General features: G+C 38.6%; 3 protein-coding genes across 9 annotated transcripts in view; 1 reads left to right on the forward strand and 2 right to left on the reverse strand.

Moving 5' to 3' along the window:
- The window catches only part of LOC306886655 (E3 ubiquitin-protein ligase Arkadia-like), a 47,897-nt gene extending 35,435 nt beyond the window's left edge, over window positions 1–12,462 (reverse strand). For all 4 annotated transcript variants that reach the window (XM_079443951.1, XM_079443949.1, XM_079443950.1 and 1 more), the window contains exons 1-2: window positions 12,059–12,462; window positions 4,169–5,157 (exon numbers count right to left, since the gene is read on the reverse strand). In XM_079443951.1, coding sequence (XP_079300077.1) covers window positions 4,169–5,075 — 907 coding nt within the window. In that variant the 5' untranslated portion in view covers window positions 5,076–5,157; window positions 12,059–12,462. The remainder of the gene's footprint in view (window positions 1–4,168; window positions 5,158–12,058) is intronic.
- Window positions 12,463–13,813: 1,351 nt separating this feature from the next.
- Window positions 13,814–16,822, forward strand: LOC306878373 (G2/mitotic-specific cyclin-B2-like). The gene is made up of 8 exons (XM_079430688.1): window positions 13,814–14,002; window positions 14,163–14,279; window positions 14,379–14,642; window positions 14,723–14,881; window positions 15,539–15,775; window positions 15,872–16,012; window positions 16,098–16,208; window positions 16,289–16,822. The coding sequence occupies exons 1-8, from the start codon at window positions 13,985–13,987 to the stop codon at window positions 16,397–16,399; spliced, it is 1,158 nt and encodes a 385-aa protein (XP_079286814.1). The 5' UTR covers window positions 13,814–13,984; the 3' UTR covers window positions 16,400–16,822.
- Window positions 16,823–17,744: 922 nt separating this feature from the next.
- Window positions 17,745–22,949, reverse strand: part of LOC306877621 (unconventional myosin-Ie-like) — a 53,417-nt gene continuing 48,212 nt past the window's right edge. The window contains exons 22-29 of one of the 4 annotated variants that reach the window (XM_079429483.1): window positions 22,801–22,946; window positions 21,911–22,057; window positions 21,206–21,363; window positions 21,008–21,097; window positions 20,713–20,923; window positions 20,485–20,514; window positions 19,252–19,421; window positions 17,745–19,159 (exon numbers count right to left, since the gene is read on the reverse strand). In XM_079429483.1, coding sequence (XP_079285609.1) covers window positions 19,083–19,159; window positions 19,252–19,421; window positions 20,485–20,514; window positions 20,713–20,923; window positions 21,008–21,097; window positions 21,206–21,363; window positions 21,911–22,057; window positions 22,801–22,946 — 1,029 coding nt within the window. In that variant the 3' untranslated portion in view covers window positions 17,745–19,082. Of the gene's footprint in view, window positions 19,160–19,251; window positions 19,422–20,484; window positions 20,518–20,712; window positions 20,927–21,007; window positions 21,098–21,205; window positions 21,364–21,910; window positions 22,058–22,800; window positions 22,947–22,949 lie in introns of all 4 variants that reach the window. The other 3 variants (XM_079429482.1, XM_079429481.1, XM_079429484.1) reach the window with 3 other exon arrangements.

The following is a 22,949-nucleotide window of genomic DNA, read 5'->3' on the forward strand; positions in this document are numbered from 1 at the left end:
GTATCTTATCTTATGTATATAAAACACTAAAAATACCTGCAAACTGGTGCATTTACAAATTGATGAAGTGCAGGCATGTTTAGTGTTTTATATACATAAGATACGATACTGTAAGAATATGAACAAAGAAACAAAGTAAAACAAAAAGTACCGATAAGAATACCGTTAAAGTACCGGATCGATAAGCAGTATCGATAAGAGTAGTAATACCGTTAAAACCTTAACGATACCCATCCCTAATCACATCTGTATGTGCGTTGATCAGTTGTAAATAAAAGTTCAAATTAAATCTGAATTTATGAATGATGCACTCACCTGAAAAGATCAGGATGAGCAAGCGACAAGTGCTTAAAATGGTTTGATGTGTTGTCCCTGTGGAAACGCATGATTTATTGCAATGCTTGCATACAGGTGCAGTAAGGTAAGTTCGTTCACCTTTGTCATCTGTTTTGTATCCAAAGTAATGCCATATTTCACTTCTACTGTTCTCTTTGTTTATTAATTTCGGGTGCGTTGATAGAGTTTAATCTGTTTGATCCATCGCGTTGTTCTGTTGTCACATTTTACCGGTTGCGCAGCAATTTGGGAAGCACTGCCACCTACAGGTGTATTTCGCAACTGCAGCGTAGGAAATACCGAATTGAGCAAAATTATGATATCGTACCGGTTGAAACATAATATATACCGGTATTTTTCCAGTACCGGTATATCGCGCATCCCTAAAACATAGCTAGGCTATTTTAGTTCCCCTCACTCCACAACAAATTATTTAAATTAATAGTATTTAGAAAAGAACAAGAATTAAATATATAAGAAGCTAGCTATAAACGACAAGCCAAAACAAATTAATTTAGGCTAAAACGAAACTGAAACCAACGTTGGGTCTCTCATTCGACACAAAATCAAATGTTTCCGTATTCGCGATGTATTTGAATGCCAAAATATTATTTATTATGTACAGGTGCATCTCAAATTAGAATGTTGTGAAAAAGTTTATTTTTTTCTTGTAAGTTATTTCAAAAAGTGAAACTTTCATATATTTTAGATTCATTGCCTGACCTGAACCCCATAGAGAATCTATGGGGTATTGTTAAGAGGAATATGAGAGACACCAGACCCAACAATGCAGATGACCTGAAGGCCACTATCAAAGCAACCTGGGCTTCCATGCCACCTCAGCAGTGCCACAAACTGATCAACTCCATGCCACGCCGAATTGAGGCAGTAATAAAAGCAAAAGGAGCCTCTACCAAGTATTGAGTACATATACAGTAAATGAACATACTTTCCAGAAGGCCAATAATTCACGAAATGTTTAGTGAATTATTAAGACACACCTGTACTTCACAGAATTACTGAATTTCACAGGAAAGATTTGTTTATTTTTTATAAATTAATAATTGACATAATAAGTAAGTATTACATGTTACACGGGCTGATTTATTCATTTTTAAGTATTTGGGATTTTAAGAACAAGTGGAAAATGTGCTGAATGTTTCATTTCATCCAAGTGAAATTAGCAAGCAGTTAGACTTAATTTACATTCGTTTCAAACGCAGAGCCAGGCGTGAGTTGACACAGGTTGCGCGTGTGCGTCAGGCCTTGTCCATATTGCCAGATGCTCTCGTGAGAGACTTGCGGAGCAGAACCGGACGCGAGACCGTGAGTATAAAAGAGCATCACGAGACAGGCTGCGTGTGTGCAGCTCGTCCGTGAGACTCGGGAGACGCGCAGCGTGGGGCAGAGCGGAGCGAGTAAGAGAAGCATTCAGAGACACGGTCTTCTGAATTAATGAACATGCAGTATATGTTTTCTTTAGTTTTAATTTGCCTAACTTTTGATCTGACCTTTTTTAAATGGTGGGCGTATACGCAGTTGGCTAGAGCAGTGCTGATCGGGGAGAACGGAGGTGTGCTCACTCTGTTGGTTAGCAAGACTGTCACTCAAGGCTGGCAGTCGTGCATATGCTCTGGATCAGAGTAATATCGTGTCCACATCGCAGGCTTTGCGATTAGCAAATCGCAACGTCTCAAATCGTGATTGCAATTCGATTTCGATTAAACGCACAGCCCTACCAGGTAGTTCTCTCTTCAAAAAGTTAGCAGGCAGAGGGGGACATCACAGGGTTATCCGTTGTGCCAGTGGAATGGCAATATGCTTGCCGCACGAGGAATACTACTGCAAACTATTACTACAACAGTTTTCTACTTTAAAATAATTAAAAACCATTTACTCCTGTGATGCAAAGCTGAACTTTCAGCAGTCATTACTCCAGGTCTCAGTGTCACATGATCCTTTAGTAATCATTCTAATACGCTGATTTGGTGCTCAAGAAACACTTCTTACTACTTTCACAGTTAAATACAGTGTTGTGATATAGTTCTTCGATGAAAAGAAAGCACTTGACCAATTTAAAGCATTCTCTCCCAATAAAACTATTACTTCCTTTAAAAAAATCTTACACGCTGCAGGTACCCTTTGGACCGTTCCTGATCCCACCCCTCTCTCCTGTCACTACACTGTCCTATCTTATTAGGGGTGTAATGGTTTACAAAATTCACGGTTCGGTTCAATACGACACAGTGGTGTCACATCGCAATGTTGGAAATATTTCTGTTTTAAACCATGAAAGCAAACAAATGGACATCACACACAAGCAAACTTTGCGCAAGAGTTATTCCAGTCAACGTATAATCTCAGTCAATTCACTATGCAGAACTTGAAAGTAAAAATGGAATAATGGAGTAATGAGCTTTCAGCATCTGACGCAGCATATTCTCTCAGAGATGACAAGAGACGAATCTACTTCAACATAGCTAACTGTTTTCATTTATTCCCTTAATATTTCTAATATTACATAGTGTGAAAAAAATGAGAAGAAACATATTTTGTGTTAAACGGGTTATTTTTGAAAGTCGGTGCTTGAAATAAAAGCTTTTTAATTTCATTGATTTTTATGGATGACTGCAGTGTTATAGCCTAATCTTTTGTTATCCTCGCAGCACATCACTTATTTGGTAATTATTGTGGGGCTAATTAATTGTAATTTTAATTTAATAATAAAAGCAACTTAATAATAATAGGCCTATTAAAAATAAGAACGTAACAGGCCTACATTCATTGGAAATGCCAACCATCTTAATATTGCCAACAATTGATGTTTTTGACAATATCTCTGGCTATCGTCGATACAAGATCATAGTCTTTCGATGCAACCCAGCAAGGGGAGGTTATCTCGGGGCCTAACCTCCCGGGCATGCAAGGCATACAGTGCATGCCCGTCTGCTAATGTTACGCCACTGAAGACAACACGTTGCTTGTTGCGTCGTTTGGGCTGCCTTGTTGAGTGCAGTGGCACTGAGCACATTAGATTTCACACACTTTATGCTGTTTTATTTTCCAAATGTAATCAAATCGTCCAACGAATCAAATCGTTTGGTTTGTAATGTGTACCAATCCGAAAGCCTCGTACCGAACGGTTCCATACAAATACGTGTATCGTTATACCCCTACAGTATCTAAATAAAGGCAATAATACAAACAAAAAAACACTTTAAAAATTATAAAAAAAAAAACTCTTACTGACTTCAACATTTTGATATATAATTTACAGTAGGCTATTATAAAACAAATAAACTACAACAACAGATTTGACTTGCTCACACCTGCATTCTGTTCATCATTGTGAATTGTGTAAGTATGAAAAGTATTTTAATCTTTTTTTTTTTTTTTTTAAACAAAAATAATTTTTTAACTGTTCAGGAAACAAAGAATAGCAATGTGGTCACACTTTATTTTAAGGTCCAATTCACACTATTAGCTAATTAACTATTAACTATGACATTTGCCTCAATAAACGACTAATTTATGCTCAGTAATGTAATTGTTAAGTATTGTGTAGGATTAGGGATGTAGAATATGGTCATGCAGAATATGTGCTATATAACTACTAAACAGCCAATATGCTAATAATGTGCATGCTAATAAGCAACTAGTTATTAGTAAGAATTGGTCCCTATACAACAGTGTTACAGCAAATTCTCTTGTTCAAACCAAACCAGGTGCACCGTGAAGAAACAGCAAGCTCTTTTTGTCCTGCCCACAATATCCTTTAAAAAGCACTATGTTGTAATGTTAGGTTAAAGGTAAATAATAAAAAGCGATTTACCTGAGGCCACAGCGGCAGTGCTGGCTTGGCTGCTACTGCTGCTAACATCTACGTACAGCTCATCCTCTGCCTCAGTGGAGGAAGGGGAGGAGGAGTCAGAGGTCAGCTCCTCACTGGAGCTGCTGGTACTGTGCAGGAGGGCGTACTTCTTTCGTGCGATCACCTCTCGCTTCTTCCTCTGCAGCAGTAATCGCTCCTTCTGCTTTGGAGTCCGCTGAGCCCCGCCTCCTGTCCCGCCCTTCACAAAACGCTTCCTGTGCAATGGCCTGTGTGAGCTGAGACACGGACGTTTCACATGATTGCTTTCCGGCTCAAGCCGTGCCCACTTGTGCGACCTGCTGGCACGAGTCCGGGCGACTAGTGGCCGCATGACTACTGCCGTGCCCGTCCCTCCTCCTGCACTCCCGGTGGAGGCCGATCCGGGAGTCTTGAGCTGCTGCTGTCTAACTGTCATCGGCCTGCCATCCTCCTCTGAGCTAAGAGTGTCCGAGTCACCAAACCGAAGGCTGGAGGAGGGCGAAGAGGCACAGTCACTCAACGAGGACTCTGGGTTCCTCTCATCTTCACTATGTGTCTCTAGCAGCATGGGCATGTGGTGGGGCGGAGAGAGGGCTGCCTCACTCACTGGCGCTTCCTTCAGAGAACAGTACGATGGCCCAGGCTGCTGGCTTTTGCGCTTTTTGCGTCCCGACAAGCCTCTTTCACAGTCCCTGCGACCTCCGGCATCCCGTGAAGGCCGGTGTCTGGTCTCGGGACATAGCGGAGAAGAGAAATCACTTCCTGCCTTGCCAATCATCTCCATCTCACCGGGGAAGCTCTTACCAGTCTCCATGGGTTCAGGGTTAGTCAGAGGCCCCTTCAGGGGCTCCTGCTTGCGTCGTGCATCAGATGGAATCTCACTCTTCATTGCGACTAACCCACAACAAAGTGCCACTGAGGCTCAATACACTGAATCCTAGGGTTCCATTGGAGATCCAGCAATCCTACAACTGGAAAACACAGAAAAATGAGAATGAGAATATTGACCCTAAAAGACTGAAACAAATTATATGAACAATAGGCCAAGATAAAGTTACATAAACAGACCAACAGAACAAAGTTAAACAAATAGCAAAACAAAGAGGTGAAGAAGCATTACTAATTTTTGTCAATGTTTAAAACATTTGTGCTGCTTAATATTTTTATGACAGTGTTTAATAGAAAGATCTGTTTGACCAAATTAATACAGTTGAGGTCAAAAGTTTGCATACACCTTGCAGAATCTGCAAAATGTTAATTATTTTACCAAAATAAGAGGGATCGTACAAAATGCATGTTATTTTTTATTTAGTACTGACCTGAATAAGATTCTTCACATAAAAGATGTTATATAGTCCACAAGAGAAAATAATAGTTGAATCTATAAAAATGACCCAATTAGGGATGTCAATTTTCGATAATTTCCACAATCGATCATCGTTTAAATTAATCGATTAATCGTTAACCTTAATACTGCAAAATGCGTCTATTGCAGTAGCATATAGTCACCAGCATGACAGGATGTGTAAATGCTACTCAAAATGCCAGCTTCCTCACCCAAATGAAAGGGGTTTTTAGTCTAAATAAAAGGCTAGTAGCAGGATCGTAAAATTAACGGATGTGATTGAGCATTTGATAAAATGAAGAGAGCGTGCCGTAGTTACGCACGGGATCATTATTTTGTGGGCTGTTTCATATTGTCACGGAGACCGCTGAATGCGCTTTTTAAAATGGTTTCATGGTGCTCGTTGTTTTATTTGAAAACATCGTCGCAATGTTTGCAATTGACATTATCGGGATTTAAAATAAAAATATCCCAAACGCAAGTACGGCGCGTGGGGCTGTGACGTGCGGTCAGTGATCCGTTTCCAAAACCACCGGCGCTGAAATGGCAAAACACACTGTTACCCATTTGCTAAATTTTAATGCATATTATGACACAAGTGAGGTACAAAGCTTTGTTAATAAGATAAATAATTGGTTAGCAGGCAAATGTTACATCACGACCATGCTTTTGGATTCATGCCGTTCGAGCGCATGCATATATTTAAATTAAGCTGTATGCGGCTTTTTGTTCTGTTTTGCCAGATGGTCACGAATTTAATATTATTTATTGTTTCTTTTCCCAAATCCTCACTGTCTCACCCTCTAGGTTCGCAGGTTTATTTTATTGTTGTTTTAATCACTGTTTTCGCATCTCTTACTGTGGTAAATATGTGGGCGGAAATGAAAGATTTCGTGGCCATGAATTAAGAATTCGTTACATAAACTGCTCCCGCATTTAAATTCATGTGTTTTCTAGGGAACAAATGAATGAAATCTGGACAGTGGCCACAAATTAATATGTCGTATGAACAAATTAACAAGTTGTATGAATGAATAGTAGCTACCTGTCCTGTTCGCCCTGTCAAAGCGAAGTGCGCGATATGCAACAATTATCTAGGGAAATTATAATTGAACATGACTTATTACTACATTTCAATACAAAAGAACTTGGATCACATTAAAAGCGTAGTTTGTACATTAGTAAATTATTTTCGTGTAAGACCCAGCCCCTTCACCGTCACTCACAAATGTTTGCAGGTGTTTTGCGCATGAGCCGCACAAACCCCAAAATGAAACTGCTTAATCGACCATCGATAGCTTTTATCGATTACATCGCTTATCGATGTTCGCCAATGATTCAAAAGTTTACATATGCTTGATTCTTAATCCTGTGTTGTTACCTGAATAATCCACAGCTGTGTGCATTAAGAGCTAGGGGTGTAAGAAAAATGTACACATCTACATTCTGTTCAAAAGTTTACACCCCCACCACCTGGCTCTTAATTTGGGTTTCCTTCTGGAGCATCAGTGAGCGTTTGAACCTTCTGTAATAGCCAGTCCCTCAGTTGTCCTCAGTGTGAAAAGATGGATCTCAAAATCATAGTGTCTCAGAATCAAGTATGTAAACTTTTGAAAGGGATCATTTTTATAAATTCAACTATTATTTTCTCTTGTGGACTATATGCAAACATCTTTTATGTGAAATATCTTATTCAGGTCAGTACTAAATAAAAAATAGCATGCATTTTGTATGATCCCTCTTATTTTGGTACAATTATCATTTTACAAATTCTGCAAGGTGTAAGTAAACGTTTGATCTCAACTGTATATTCTGCCAAATAAGAATTTCTCTGTCTAAATACACAATAAATAGTATAGAATTTCAATATCGGCCACTTGGTTATCTGCTATAGCATGATAATAATCTGTGGCTTATCGATATTGGTTCTTTGTATATCCCTACAATGCCACATGTCAAACAGAATGTGCATATAGGAAAACAAGCTTTCCTCTGTTTCCAATGCAAAACCTAGGTCTGAATTAGTTGTGAGGATTGTTTTAGCAGCCATTTCTGGCCGAGCATGAGTCAGACAGAGTTGTTATCCAGGCAGCTCTCGTTCACGCTGTAATAAAGGAAAGGAAATGGTGACTAAAGAAAGGTCATCTCTTGCACTGTGTAGACAGAAACGAGCAACTGCACACGTTTCTGGAGCAGCTTAATACCTGCAAAAGACTACAACATAAATCTAGCATGCACAGGTTAATGGTGCTAGTGGTCATTATTTCTCAGTCCACCCTCACCTAGTTTTCAATTATTCTTACGATAAACAGCATAGGAAAAGAGCAACCCACATCTCTCACACAATGTGAGGCCTAATAGCAGACAGCTGTTTGTTGTTTTGCATGAAATGGTACTCAATACAGGTGTATACGAAGGGCCCCTCCACCTTGATCCTTATATAATGCAGTTATTTGTGCTGAAGCAACCTAATTAAATCCCTCTCAAATTAGGTTCCCGCTTGCTTGCATAATGGGCATTTATCCATCACTGCCCATAATCTTCACGATGATTAGCAACGTCCACAAAGCCTCTTCCTCCTCTCATTATGAAAATCTAACAATTCAGCCATTTTATTCATTACCTCTTTTATGCTCATCTCACAACCATTTTTCCCTCTTTAATCAAAATCTCGCCGTGTTTCCAATCACTCTTCCATTCACCAGAATCCCATTACGCTCCAACATTTCCTCAGCCTTTCCCTAATTAACATTTCGGCACCCAGAGTGACACCATGCCCCAAACGCCTTACACTTCACAGCAGCCATGACAAGGCCCAGAGTTCCCTTACCTTTAAATTATGAAAGCAGCCATCTGTTTCACAGGGAATATGGTCTCTGCTTTTGAGTCAAATTCTCTGTCTGGTGGCAAAGAGCCTAAAAGGTAGTTTCCTGTATACAGCAATCTAAAGACGAAGCATTCCAGTGGTTCATATTGCCAGTTTAATACGTTGACATAACACACAAATTAGAAACAAAACTCACGAAGAAAGGACTGCCCTGCAAATTGTACCATCTTGTACAATGAAAGGAATAGTTTAGTGAAATCTTTAACAATGCATTATGTATACACCACTCTGCTGGTACCATATATTTCTAGAATGCACTTTATAAATATTGGAAATATACACAACTATTTTGGAAAGGTTTTTTTTCTTTAATGTTTTTGAAAAAAACAAGTTTCTTGGGGGAAGCTCACCAAGGCTGCATTCATCTGATCAAATCTGATCAGATTTTTTTTACATTAGCTTTTTTTTGATTATCCAAAATAGTCTGTTCTTTTAATTAGTTTTGTTCTGTATGTGTTGTATTTTTATCTATTTGTTTTATTATCTAAAGTGCCTTGAGAAGCTGCTTTAAAGGCGCTATATAAAAATCAAGTTTATTATTATTATTAAACTAAATTACAGGAACTATAATTTATGAAATATTATTACAATTTAAAATGATCATCACTGTTTTAATATATATTACAATGAAAATTTTCCTGTGATGGCAAAGCTGAATTGATTTTACTCACAATATTATCAATGTTTAAAACATTTGTGCTAATTATATGCTTATATTTCTGTGGAAACTGTTACATTGTTTCAGGATTCTGAATAGAAATTTCAAAAGAACAGCATTTATTTGAAATAAAAATATTTTGGAACATAACAAATGTCTTTACAGTCACTTTTGATCAATTTAATGCATCCTCACTGGATAAAAAAAAAAAAAAAAAAAGTAGCAGCGTAAATATAAGCTAAAAATATAACATGTGCCCTGAAAACCTGCTTAAATCACTGAAAGTACTGTAGGCCAAAACTGGGTGCAATCACTGTATAGAAAATACATATACAAGTAATATAAACTAGAAACTGTTGCTGCATCATAGAGGTAAAAACCAAACAAAGACTTCATAAGAATAAAAACTGTACAAAATGTCTTCCTTTAAAGTAAACAAAGTCAGGTTCCCAGTAACTGCAGTCTAAATGTTTCACTGTAACTATGGTAATACTGTTATTCTATCAAGACCACTAACTTTTATTATGACCCACTATGTTGCGCAATATCCAGTTTCACAAACGCAAACCAAAAGAAACCCTCTCACAACCTTTTAGTATAATCTATGATGCTGTGAATTCATAAAAATGGGGAACATTTTGAGAAGCTTTTTTATATAGACAGAAGCCACAAAAAACAGGGTTTTAAAATGTACCTACTGTAAACATCACTACTAATGCAAGACTGAGACAAAACAAGATGAGGAACTCAAGCAACACATGAAAACTGTGTGACTGGATCTCCTTTGCATGACTAGAATTATTCATTCATTATTTTTTAAGTGGCAAAGTATATGATGCTTCATGCCATTTCAAAGCACGATTTTCACTCTTCACTCCATCAAGTAATAAGAGCTCAAACTGTTCATCAACATCCCTGAGCAAGACTGCTCTCCCAGGCTCCTCTGAGGCTGATCCTGTCAACCTGTGATGTACCACTGTGCCACGCAACAAAGTGCACCACAGCATATGAGGCGGCCCCAGAGGCAGTGCCTCTTGACGCCAAGGTGGATACAGATTTCAGAAGATAGGGGATTATGGGGGACTGTTTTAATTCCTTCCCCAAGGATTGCTGTGTATATCTATGTTGAGCAGCTCTGCCAGCAGCAATAGCAGGACACACAGTCAGAACGTGGGAGAATAAGTGTAAACATCACTTCAAATTCACCACACAAATTACAGTTCAGGAACTATCAATGCATTTTCAAAAAATGGCAACAATTATTCCAGCTACATCTAAGAGGCCAAAAAAGCTTATTTATTTATTTATTTATTTTGCACTTATTAACATGGAATCTCATTTCATATCATGGAGGATCACAACTGTGCATCAATTTTATCAAACTTCAGCTGAATCAATTATTTGAATACAATTCTGAACAAATTATGTCAAATCTGATGAACAGTTGCTACCGGAAATCAACATAAAATACATAAGTACTCAAAAACAATGCACAAAACATCACAATATAATATAATAAATACTCAAGAATACATCTTAAATCATCCGATATTACATTATACAGTTCTCTATGTCTATGCAGTCTAATGTTACAGTAGACTGATGCAATTGCTTTTTTGCAGGGTGTTTTCCAGTTGTCATTTTATTTGTTTTTAGCTAAATATTCAGTTACGGAGATAAATCTGAATACAGTAATCTGCCATGTTACACTGCCATAAAAATAGATACTGTTAATCCATAAATGGAACATAATTAAAAATAATGAAAAACATCCTTGCCAACACACATAAACAGAATATTTGGGGTTCATTTCTGACTAAAATATGAATCCAGTGTAATCTTACCTACCAAAACCATTGTAAATATTCAGCTTCACATATTTTCACAGGGGAAGTAAAACCAGCTGTTTTATTATTAGATGTTGAACTTCCCATGAACAGCCCTACATCATTAATTTCAACTATTCTACAATTTTATAGAATTAACTAAAACACATGATCCAAACTACTGTCTGTGACAGACAGTCTTTCCCCCAATGTTACTGAAGACCATGAGTAAATATACAAACAGAGATCAAGCACAGATATGCATTACCAAGCCTAAAATCACAGTAATTCCTTCACCAGGCATGACGTCTTATGTTGGAGAGCTGAAATACTTATTAATACATACAAATGAATCCTTTATAGAGGCAGATGACATGATATTTTAATGAGCAGTTGAGACAAATGGCATAGTATTTTTATATCTGGTTGACATATGAAGACAACTGCCACTGGGAGCAAAAGTAGTAACACAAACCCTTACTAATAAGAGGCAATTTTTTCCAAACAGATGATGGAAGTGCACAGTGAAACAGAAGATGCTGTGAACAAAACACTGCGCAGTAGTTTGAGCCATGGTGACATTAATAACCCAGTCTCTTTTATTTCAGATGTCACTGGTTTATGGGAGGCAACACCACATATGTCATACTCCCAGGGGGGCACGTTAAAAATGTTATTGGAAATGCAAAGGCTGGAATCTGATCCAGCTGGCTGTACAAGAAAGCAAGGGCTGCTGAGCAATTCCCTCTCAAAACGGCCAGACGAAACCAGCTTTTCCATTTCCAATCAAATAACAACATCTGGTTCGATAACAATCCCATAAATCACAACACAAAGACTACGAGGGTTTGATAAACAACAGAAAAGGAAACGCACCGACGGCATGTTGATGCTGTCGTTCTCACTTTCTTCAGCACATCAGCTGACAACGCTAGTGCTTACAAAACATCCCAAAATAGGCCTCTAAAATATATTTAAGCGATAGCGACAGTTGCTGTTATGTATCAGCAGCCCACTGGGCCTGGATGTGCTGGGACAAACACACACTCTCTACTGAAACTGCTAGCGGCGGGCTATTAGCCTCTCCAGTTAGTCAAACAATAGCTTCAACCAACTGAAATTTAGCGTTAAAACAACCACAAAGAGCGTCTCTTACCTCTATACACGTCAGGAAACTATCCCACTTGGACTTAAGACCCTTTCCGGGGTACAATGTTCGTCGACAGAAGTAAAAAAGTATTGGGGAAGCGAGTGAACGTCAGCGGAGGCTTGTGTGAAACTGACAGTCACACAAACCCGAGAGGGAGGGAGGAAGAGAGAGAGGCCCAGCGCTTTAGCCTCCCCGCTAACTGACGGATGTTTCGACGATTCCGCTTTATATATATATGAGGATGCGCGCGCGAGTTACAATATCACACGTTAACCGTCACGGCGAGCTAAACGTACGGAGAGGACATTTTATTTAACGGTCATATGTGGCTAGATTTCCTCTCCGTTTGCTCTCGGGTGCGAGTCCCCATTCCTGCCGATCCGCGGCGTCCATAGAGCGCTACTGTGTGTGTGTGTGTGAGTGTGAACAGCGCAGCTACTGCGCGCGAGCGAGGGAGCGTTTCGACATTTTACGACATTCTCGCATCCTCGACGACTCTCGAGGAGCATAGCATTAACTAAAGGCTTGTTGAAATTGATTATCGTGAATAATCCACGAATGATCATAATCGCCGAACACTGACTCTTGTGAATCTGTATACATTTTAGAGCGGTTTGTGAGCTTTGACTGAGTTACTGTGTTGTTTGGTAGTTGGTCGCCTCATGCTCTCTAGTGGCAAAATGTGGCAGCGCTCGTGTAACTCTTACTGTACACAACTACATAGACTGAAGGTGCTTGTTTGTATTTATAGGTTTGTCGTTATTTAAATATAAGAAAAACATTTAATTTTCTTACAAACAACACTACAAAGAATCATCCTTACTGTTAAAAGCAATGTTAACGTTTTTAATAGTGTTATTGTTCAGGTGATGGGGTACCCCGGTTTTTATTTACTTTTAAGGTGATGACACCATTAAACCCTGGGGATAGTTTGTATATAACTTTCCTCCATAATTTACTATTAACTATTACTATTCTGTTCTTCAGTGTTTTCAATCTTTTGAATCCGCTCAGCAAAGATGCTTTCACTGTCCAGCTTTGCACTGAGCCCATTCATTTTCCAATTGGTTGTGATTTAATGTATATATATACATATACATACATACATACATATACATATACATACATACATATATATATATATATATATATATATATATATATATATATATATATATATATTGTTAACAGTTTTACCCAATCAAATATTTTAGAGCTTGGCATGATTAGAAAAATGTTAATTCATTATGCAAAAAATGCCCATGGAGTTTTTAAGATTTTGTTATTGTACATTACATTTCTATGTCTAGAATTCAGTCAAAATTAGGCTATCCAGGCTTTCCCAGACTGAAAAAAAAAGCAGCTTTTGAAATAAGAAATATCTCAGTTTTTATTTTTAGCTTATTTTAACGCCCGTCTTAAAATATTTGTAATCATCTTTTTAAGGTCCCCTAGTGGGCCCTGCACCCTGCATTAGAACAACTGTTTTATTATATGCTTTATTGAGTAACAAACAATGCTTTCATATGCAAATTGTTTAGTTTTAAAAATGTGTTCAGCCTTTAAATAGCAAAAGTCTTTTACTAACAGACACTATTATCAACACAATACTACCTATATGACGGTTCAACTAATCATTACTAAGGAATCAATCAAACAACCTCATAGTGGTGTTTTACTGAAGCTACACGTGAAACCGGAGATGAAAGATGATTGATAAGCGTCCCTTCCGTTTTCAACCAATAGAAGTCGAGTATTCCCGAGGCAGTGGCCAATCAGAGAGAGCGGAGCGGTATTTGAATCCCCAGCAGGCCTTTGTACTGTACGGATTGTTTTGAGTTGAGTTGGACAAAGAACACGAATCGAAGCTAAACGGGTTCTTTTAAAAATATTTTTTATTCAAGCACGACTTTTCCGATAAGAGTATTCGCTATGGAAATTCACGCTTTGGTGAGTAACTGATATAGAGACATGCTTTTGACTTAACGTTATCTGATAAGCTACTGTGTTTAGCGTCGAAACGACGCCACATTCGCTAGCTTAAATTGCTAAAAATGTGTTGAAATTGCATTGTGTATTCTTTTAGTTTTAAGTTTATTTTCCCGTACAGCGCAAGGCAAACAACCCTGGTTTTATCGGTGGCAAAGGCGGGCCTGTGAACGGTGCAGCGAGGAGGCCCGTGTTTGGCGAACTGTCCAACTTTACCCACAAACCAGTTCAGACCCAGGTGCGAGGCTTTAAGTAACCGTAACGTTACCACCACGCAACGTGTTCATTTGAACAGCATGTTGCTTCACATTCCTCTTTCCTTACTCGTTTTCAGAAGGTCCAACCTGTGGCACCTGTTACACGAACCGCCCAGCCAGCTGTTGTGCGAGCCAAGCGTGCCCAGGTGCAGCACGAGATGCCCCGGCCTGCCCCAGCGCTGCCCCCTGCTCAAGCAGACGTGAGCATGAAGGAAGAGGAACTGTGCCAAGCCTTTTCAAATACACTCTTTCCGGTCGAAGACATCGATGAAGGGGATGCTGACATGCCTCAGCTGTGTCCTGAATATGTGAAGGACATCTATGCGTATCTGCGAAGCCTTGAGGTAACTTACCTGACACTTTAAAAAAGTAACATCTTGATTCAGCCTTCATGCTTCCTACAGCTGCTGTGCTCTTGTTCCAGAGTCAGCAGTCGGTTCGTCCCCATTATATGCGTGGCTACGATATCAATGGAAGGATGCGTGCTCTCCTGGTTGACTGGCTGATTCAGGTGCACTCAAGATTTCAGCTCCTGCAGGAAACCTTGTACATGACTGTAGCCGTCCTTGATCGCTTTCTCCAGGTACAAGTTACCAGAGAGGTTATTACAAATCAGAGCTTTAGATGAGACAAACTAACAGGGGAAAAAAAATGTATTTTGGCTTTATAACTTGCTGATCCACTATTAAAGTAGTATCTGTTAGTATTTAATGGACCCATGTGGTCATGAACTCAATTTTTTTTTTTTTTCTCTAAATGATTAAAAGCTTAACGAGTTGCTAGTAAGAAATGTTTTGCTCATTGCTGGTTAATGCATTAACAAACTGTAATGGGACCTATTGTGAATTTACTAGTTTTCTTGTTCATGCAGTTAATTGGGTTCCTACCCCGCATGTAAAATGCGATATGGGTGAGGTATTGGTATAATGCTTTTTAATAAAGTTTCAGTATCAAACGTACTGTAGTGTGTATTCCTGTAATTTTGAAAGTAGCTTTTTCAGAATGTTTGTGTACAATGAGTGCATCTATGCAGTCAGTGAAAACCAATCCTTGATCAAACAATTATCTATTTTAGCATTATGGTTTTAATAAACTGCTGCTTGTCTGGGTTTGGTGTTAATTTGTATAAGGTACAGTACCAAGCTACAATGTAAGGGCAGTTATTTGGCAACACAATAGTATACATGGTCTTAATTTCTAGGTTTCTTTAAAAGGGCACTTTCCATTCTTTCCCTTTCAGGTCCAGCCTGTGACCCGTAAGAAGCTCCAGCTAGTGGGTGTTACCGCAATGCTGATTGCTTGTAAATACGAGGAGATGTATGTGCCGATGGTTGGGGACTTTGCCTACATCGCTGATGATGCCTTCACAAAAGCCCAGATCCGAGAAATGGAGATGCTGATTCTCAGTGAGCTGAACTTTGAGCTCGGACGTCCTCTGCCCCTGCACTTTCTGCGGAGGGCTTCAAAGGCTGGGAATGTAAGTTCAGGTTTTATGATCCCTGTGGTTTGGCAGATTTGTTAGAGCTTCTGATGTTGTCACTTATGCTGCTTTTTTTAAACGTCTGCTTTTTAGGCAGATGCTGAGAAGCATACACTTGCAAAATATTTCCTTGAACTGACACTACTTGACTATGACATGGTCCACTTTAACCCTTCGGAGACTGCAGCTGCTGCTCTGTGCCTTTCTCAGCTTGTACTCGATGGCCAAAAATGGGTAATTGTCTTTTTAATGTCAATTTTCTATATCGGCCCTCCACCCCTGCATTAATTTATCCATATTTTAATTAATCCTGTTCCAGTCACCAACCCAGCAACACTACTCTTCCTATGATGAGGCCCACCTGAAGCCTTTCATGCAGCATATTGCCAAAAATGTGGTTATGGTCAATGAAGGGCTCTCAAAGCACATGGTAAGCAGTTTATTGCACGTGTGCAAGGTGGCGGGGGTTGCTTCTATTGAATGCTCTTATTTTTTTTATTTTTTATGCAGACCGTGAAAAAGAAATACTCCAGCAGTAGGCTCATGAAGATCAGCCTTCTTCCCCAGTTGAAATCGTCACTTGTGAAGGATCTGGCTGCTCCCCTGCTGTCCAGCTCTTGAGGACTTTTATGTGGGAATGGACACTATAAAATCTGCACTTTATTGTGTCAGCCATTTTGGGAGATGGACTGCTGCTTTTTAAACTGATGTACATATTCTTGGATTGTCTGTATAAATAAACGTTTCTACTTTTTATGAAAATCAAATTTTTAAACTGGGGTTTTAAATCGGTTTTTACTGTTTTAATTTGCTAAAGCTGTATTTTTGCTTTACATCTTGGTGGGCAAACTGACGCTGGAATCCATTAAAATCCAAAGATTTAATACCATTTTCTGACTTGTTTGTTTTTGACATGTCTGGCTTCTCACTGAACTTGACTGTTCTGACTCTGTTCTCCTGGATTATATGCTGAACACTCTTAAATTTCAAAGGATGGCTGCTCTTACTTCACTTTATACTTAAACTAAAGCCTCTTCACAAACTGCATTGCTGCAAGATGGCTTTTTTTTGTGTGTCTGTCAATTCAATCTGCTTTAAGCCATTTATTAGTATTTTACAATTTTCTGTTTAGTCTTATGACAGTTTGAAGGGCTGAGATAAGTGGAAGGGTTTATTGAAACTCAAAGTTTACGGGATGTGAAACACTTCTTGTTGGATTTGTGTTTGTCAGACAGAGTCTGAGCATTGAAACCTGCAACTAAGACTATTCTTTAAACTCTGCTCCTTTTATCATTAGTCCGTCTCCTACTCTTCTCTGGCTTTGCTCAAAGAACTTCTTGGCTGATAGATGGTTAATATGGTTTGGGTAACAGACAAGACTGGCTGTTAACAGGTTTTGGGTATTAGACAATTTTGGTGAGTAGTTGGCGTCTGGGGCTGGATCTTAATTATCTGGCATGAAGGCATGAGCTAACAGTCTCGTTCACTAATAATTGCAGAGATTTTTATACACCGGAGCATTTTATGCCTGAATTTATGAAACGGGAGTCTGATAAAAAATTTAAGGTGAAATATCTGTAAAGTTTCATCTTGAGACATAAAGCCATAAAAGTGAGTATAAGGAAAATACTTTTTGTGCGCAAAGAAAACAAAAGTAACTGATTTACTCAACGATTCTTCGCTTCCCTCTGTAAACATGGCACAGTGAATGTGTTCTACATCAGCAGCAGCACACACATGCATCACGGGAAGAGAAAAATAGTTGAATAAAGTTGTTTTCTTTGTATTTTCATAGCTTCATAAAATTATGTTTAAACCACTGATGTCACATGGACTATTTTAACAATGTCCTTACTACCTTTCTTGGTCTGGCAATATTACAGTTGCATTGCTGTATGCGCTTGGATTCCATCAAAAATATCTTGAACTAAGATCTTACAGCTTTGGAATGACATGAGGGTGAGTAATTAATGACTGAATTTTTATTTTTGTTTGAACTAACCCTTTAACTTCAAATGTCTATCTTTCTGTTACTAATGTGTATTTTCTTAATATTCTTACAAGATAACCTCTAACTGATCTAAAGTACCCAAAATTGATTGGATGTCCCCCAAATAAAGTTCCAAATTGAAGTAACATTTCTAATGATTGGTCTAATTCACTTCATGTGAATTAGACCAATCATACAGTAAATGTATCATACAGAAAACTAAAATGAGGCTGATTAAAAAGCATAAAGTTTTGAATTTGTTGTATTAGACACGGCAACCTCATCAGTAGAATAGTATACAATCAATCAGACACCAATTGTCACTTTATTCTTAAGAAAATATGGAAACTTCTTAACAGTTTTTCAAGAATTGCTAAATTTTTATGAATTCCTAAGAATGTTTCTGGAGAACCTTCTTTTTAAGAAGACGTTCATAGATCCAGCCTCTGATTCTTCACTGACTAGCACCTTGGTGAATGTTGGTGTGAATGAGCTGACCAGTACATTTGTATATTGTCATACTGATATAATATTTCATAACTATACAGTAACAATATGCTGATTGTGTCTTTAATGCATGGAAATACCACTGTAGTTTCAATTTAGACAGTTTTATCCAACTGTTTGTATTTTTGCACAATGATACATTCAGCATTGTTCTGAGATTATGAACTTCAAAAGCATACAAACCATGGTTTTCAAGAGCCGTAGTGCATTTTATACATTAGGGATTCTGTTAATTACAAGGTGAAAGGCAATAAAGTGTAAAACGGTCCTTAGCAGCAAAACATTCCCCACTAAAACCATTGATTTGGACATGATTTCAAGAACTTGGAAAAAAATAAAATAAAAATCATGAACAGCAGGTGACTCTGAAAGGCAAGCACCTTAATTTACATATAAAATTTATCCATTTCAAAAGCAAAATAAAAAAGCCAGTTCCCACATAAAAAGGCTACTTCATCTCTTCAAGTGAATTAAGATCACCTTAAATATCAATGAAAGATGAACAAACCACATCAGAAATAAACTGTAGAAAGCTATAATATAAATACAATAAATATTTTGATCAGTGCTCACAGGGACAGTTCAGTATTCAGCGCCCTGGAGAAAAGTTGTGTCCAACCGGCATCTGCCCGCATGGCCTCAAGTGTCCGTGGCCCCAGAACGCAGAGATTTTGAGGAGTTTAACCACAGCCATGGCACACCTCCCTCCTTCCTTCATTATCTCAGTTTTCCCTCCTTTTTTGCCCTTCTTTGTCTAACAAGTCTGCTGAGGCTCAAGTCTGTGCCCCTCACTAAAGGCAGAAGAGGTTAGATCTTAGCCACGTAGTTGTTTGGGAAAAGGCCTTGTTTACCTCTCAGCCTCCCTGTCCACCATCCAGAGGCATCTAGACATAATAGACAGATATCAAAATGACTGCGTTCTGTCACAATAAAACATTTATATTACTTAAAACAAGCATTTTTTGTACCCTCTCACCTTCCTTAATGATGTCAATAATGTCGTCTGCATTGAAACTGAGCTCATCTGTGTCTTGGGCGTCGTAGGCATAAAGAGCTTTACACTGAGGCACCTGGGGCTTCGGTTTGGGGGCTGGTTTGGGGCGGCCACCTCCTGGAGCGGGCCTGTTTGTAGACTGTCTGTGGGCCCTTGGGAAAAAATAAATAAAAATCAGTGGATATTAACTGATGGAGTTACATGTGACATTTCTAAAACTGCAGCAATCACAGGAACATGCTTCTACAAGTGAAGGTAGTCAACTAGGCTCTGGAAGCACATATAGCTGCTGTGAGAGGGTTAGCCATCTGATTTTGTGGTGTTAGTTTATGTGTTCCCCACTAGGTGGCGACAGAGTCAGATTTATGATAGTGGCACTGACAGTCTGAACAAGTCTTAATTTCCAAACAGACTTCATTCAGTTGATCCTCCACCTCACTTTTAAGCCCAGAATTGTTTTTTTGTTTTTTTTCAGCTGTTGCGATGAAGAGACATTTGTTAGCCCTTCAGCCTTCATAATGCGCCTGAGTTGACCCGCATCATGACTACAACAGAGAAAATGTTAGAAAATGCCCAACCCAAAGTCCTTAACCTTGTTAAAGTTCAAGGAAAAACCAGCCTCTCATATATATTCACAATCTGAAATCTATTCAGTAATTTACACTACCGTTCAAAAGTTTGAGGTCTGTAATATATTTTTTAATACTTTTATTCAGCAAGGACATGAATTTGATCAGAAGTGACGGTAAAGGCTTGCATTGTTACAGAAATTTTATTTCAAACTAAACTGCTTCAACATTGTTTTCAACATTAATAATAATAATAATAAATGCTTCTTGAACACCAAATATGTGTCATGTGACACTGATGACTAGAGTAATGGCCACCACAGGAATAAATTACATTTTAAAATATTTTATAAAATGTTTTGTGAATAATAATATTTCACAATATGGCTGTTTTTATTTTATTTTTGATTAAATAAATGCAGCATTGTAGAGCCTATTCAAAATATTACCACGGCTAAACTTTTGAACAGTAGTGTAAAACACACTTTAATCTATAAAATGTTATAAGGAAATGGAAAAACAAAACAAGACTGAGGGGATGCGATGGCGTCTTTGTAGTTGGGCATCTCTGGGGTTGATCTATCACTATTCAAATGAACCACAACCACTGCCACCTAACAGAAACTACACACATGCTCAGACTCACATTCCTCCATTGTCAGATGGCTGTCGATTTCTGCTATGGTAAAGAGATACATGCATGTTACATTCAAATGCAGATCACTATTTTGTTTGCATGGATAATGTTTGGTAGTTGAGCTCCAGCTATGCATCTAGCAATCAGACAAATGTTTACCTTATCTTCAGTAAAAAGTTTGTTGTTAGCTATATAATTTCAAGTGTGTGTGTGTGTGTGTATGCTGTGTGCTCTCACCCTGCGGCCCCTTGGTCTGGTACTCTGAGGAAATCCAGGTTGGTTTGCTGGGGTGCCTGTCTGCTGCCTCTGTCCTTGAGCTGACTGACATTAGTAGGCAAGAACGGACGGGCCGTGTTTCCAGATGTCGGCCTCTGATTGCTGTGATGCTGCGAGTTTCTCTGATTGTCCGTGTGATTTGCATTCTTCAGCCCTCCGTTCTGGTGAGCAACTGCTGAGGAACATACAAGCTTAAGATCTTTTGAACAAATGCATATTGACTGAGGTAATGAGAAGATTAGGAAAGTTAATGTACCTGGAGGACCGGGTGCAAATCGTGTTGGGGTGTGGTGGTGCGTCCTGGACATGTTGGGACGGCTTTGAGTGACGCCCTGCTTAGTAGGACCTGAATGATTGAATTTGGGTGTATGAGATCTTGCATGGATGACGAATAACATTTAATTAAATAATATTAAATTATATTGTGAATAACACAACACGAGTTATCACTTACGTGAGTTTTTGGGCAAACCCGGTCCAATGCTGACCTGCAGCATTTTATTTGAGGGTCGCAGCATAGCTACGTCCCCTTGACCTTGGATGAACTGCACCTGTCTGGACCCTCCGGCATTCCAGGGTCCCCATCCTTCCTTCTTCAGTTTCATTTCCAGCCTGCAGATCCAGTCACAATCATTCATTAGTGTACAGTGGCCACAAGAAGTATTTGGGCACCTCTGCTATTTAGAAATGCTTGAATGTCATTGCATTAAATAAATATAAAAGCAAATGTTGTTTATTAAAACATTAATAATTGAAAAAAAACCCCCACAAAAATATTTAATAATTTAAATATTAGACTGGAGTAAGGCTGAATTAAATTGATCAAACATGACAGTAAAGGCATTTATAATGTAACAAAAGATTGCCATAAGTGCTGTTAATTAAAAAAAATAATTTGCCATTGCAGGAATAAATAACATTATATAATAAAATATATATATATATATATATATATATATATATATATATATATATATATATATTGTTTTGACTGCATTTTTGATCAAATAAATACACCCTTGGTAAACAAAAGAGACTTTATTCAGACACTTTTAGTCCAAATCTAAAAAAATCTTATTTTAATCTTCTCACTTTTTCATTAAGAATAAAGTCATGGCTTTGCTATAACTGTAGCTACGTTAAATATATTTCAACCTACGTGGTGCTAAATTTGAGAGGTAGTTTTTTCTGTGTTCTCTCTTCGTATCGGCGTGCCAGCAAACTGATGAACTCCGTCTTGAATACACACTCCAGCAGGCTGTCATACTCCTCCTCGTGCAGGATCATGAAGTCATCCTGCATTGTGCTGTACGGGAGACAAATGTCTTTTCAAGATCTGAAATATGCACGTTTATTCAATCATTCAACATGAGACGTCTTAGGTTACACGTGTTGAGGCGCTTTTGGGGGTTTCCACAGACACAGGTTGTTGGGTCACAGAAAAAAAAAGCCAATGATACGGGGACTGTTGAAGTTTCCATGTCTGGGACACATGCAGAGATGCCCTGCTTCACCCAATAAACTTAAGTCCTTTCTAATGAGTTTTTTACAAGGTGTACTCTACCTTCCCAGCAACACCTGGTTCACATTATTGACAACCCCCCACTCCAAAACGGGAATATGCAAGGTTGTGGGGGGCTGGTACCTCGTCCTTGGTCCTTATATTAGATCTGTAATCTAGGTTATGTTCCTGTGAGAGAGTTGTGGATGTTTGATCCTTTCCAGCGAACACTAAAAGAACTATAAATGTTTTTAAGACACCGAAGCTTTGTATATCGCAGACCTCGATTCAACATGTGTTAAGTAAAACAACCAGACTGGACCTTTGATGTCTCTTCAGCCTATAATTCTGCAGATGGTTATGCAAGGCATTTTGGGACTGCATACAGGCTCTGCTTTACATATGGGAGGGAAGTTGCAGCCCATTTGGCAGTCTCCTTGTGGCTCAATTTTTACAGTTCCTATTTAAATGCTTGAAAATGTGTGCTAAGTTTTGTTGTAGCTTGCCATTTAGTAAAATGAACTGACTGAGCTTGTACGCTGACGTACCTTAGAGAAACAGCCATTATCTTCTCTACGTCAATTTTGCGCTTCAGGACCTCTTTCACTGTCCCTTTCTCTGGCCCCTGCTTCACCTTTTCTCTTCCAATCAGGTAGACCGATTTAGGGGTGAGGATCAGGTCTCTCTTGATGCTCTG

The sequence above is a fragment of the Barbus barbus genome (assembly GCF_936440315.1).
Source record: "Barbus barbus genome assembly, chromosome: 2".
NCBI lineage: Eukaryota > Metazoa > Chordata > Actinopteri > Cypriniformes > Cyprinidae > Barbus > Barbus barbus.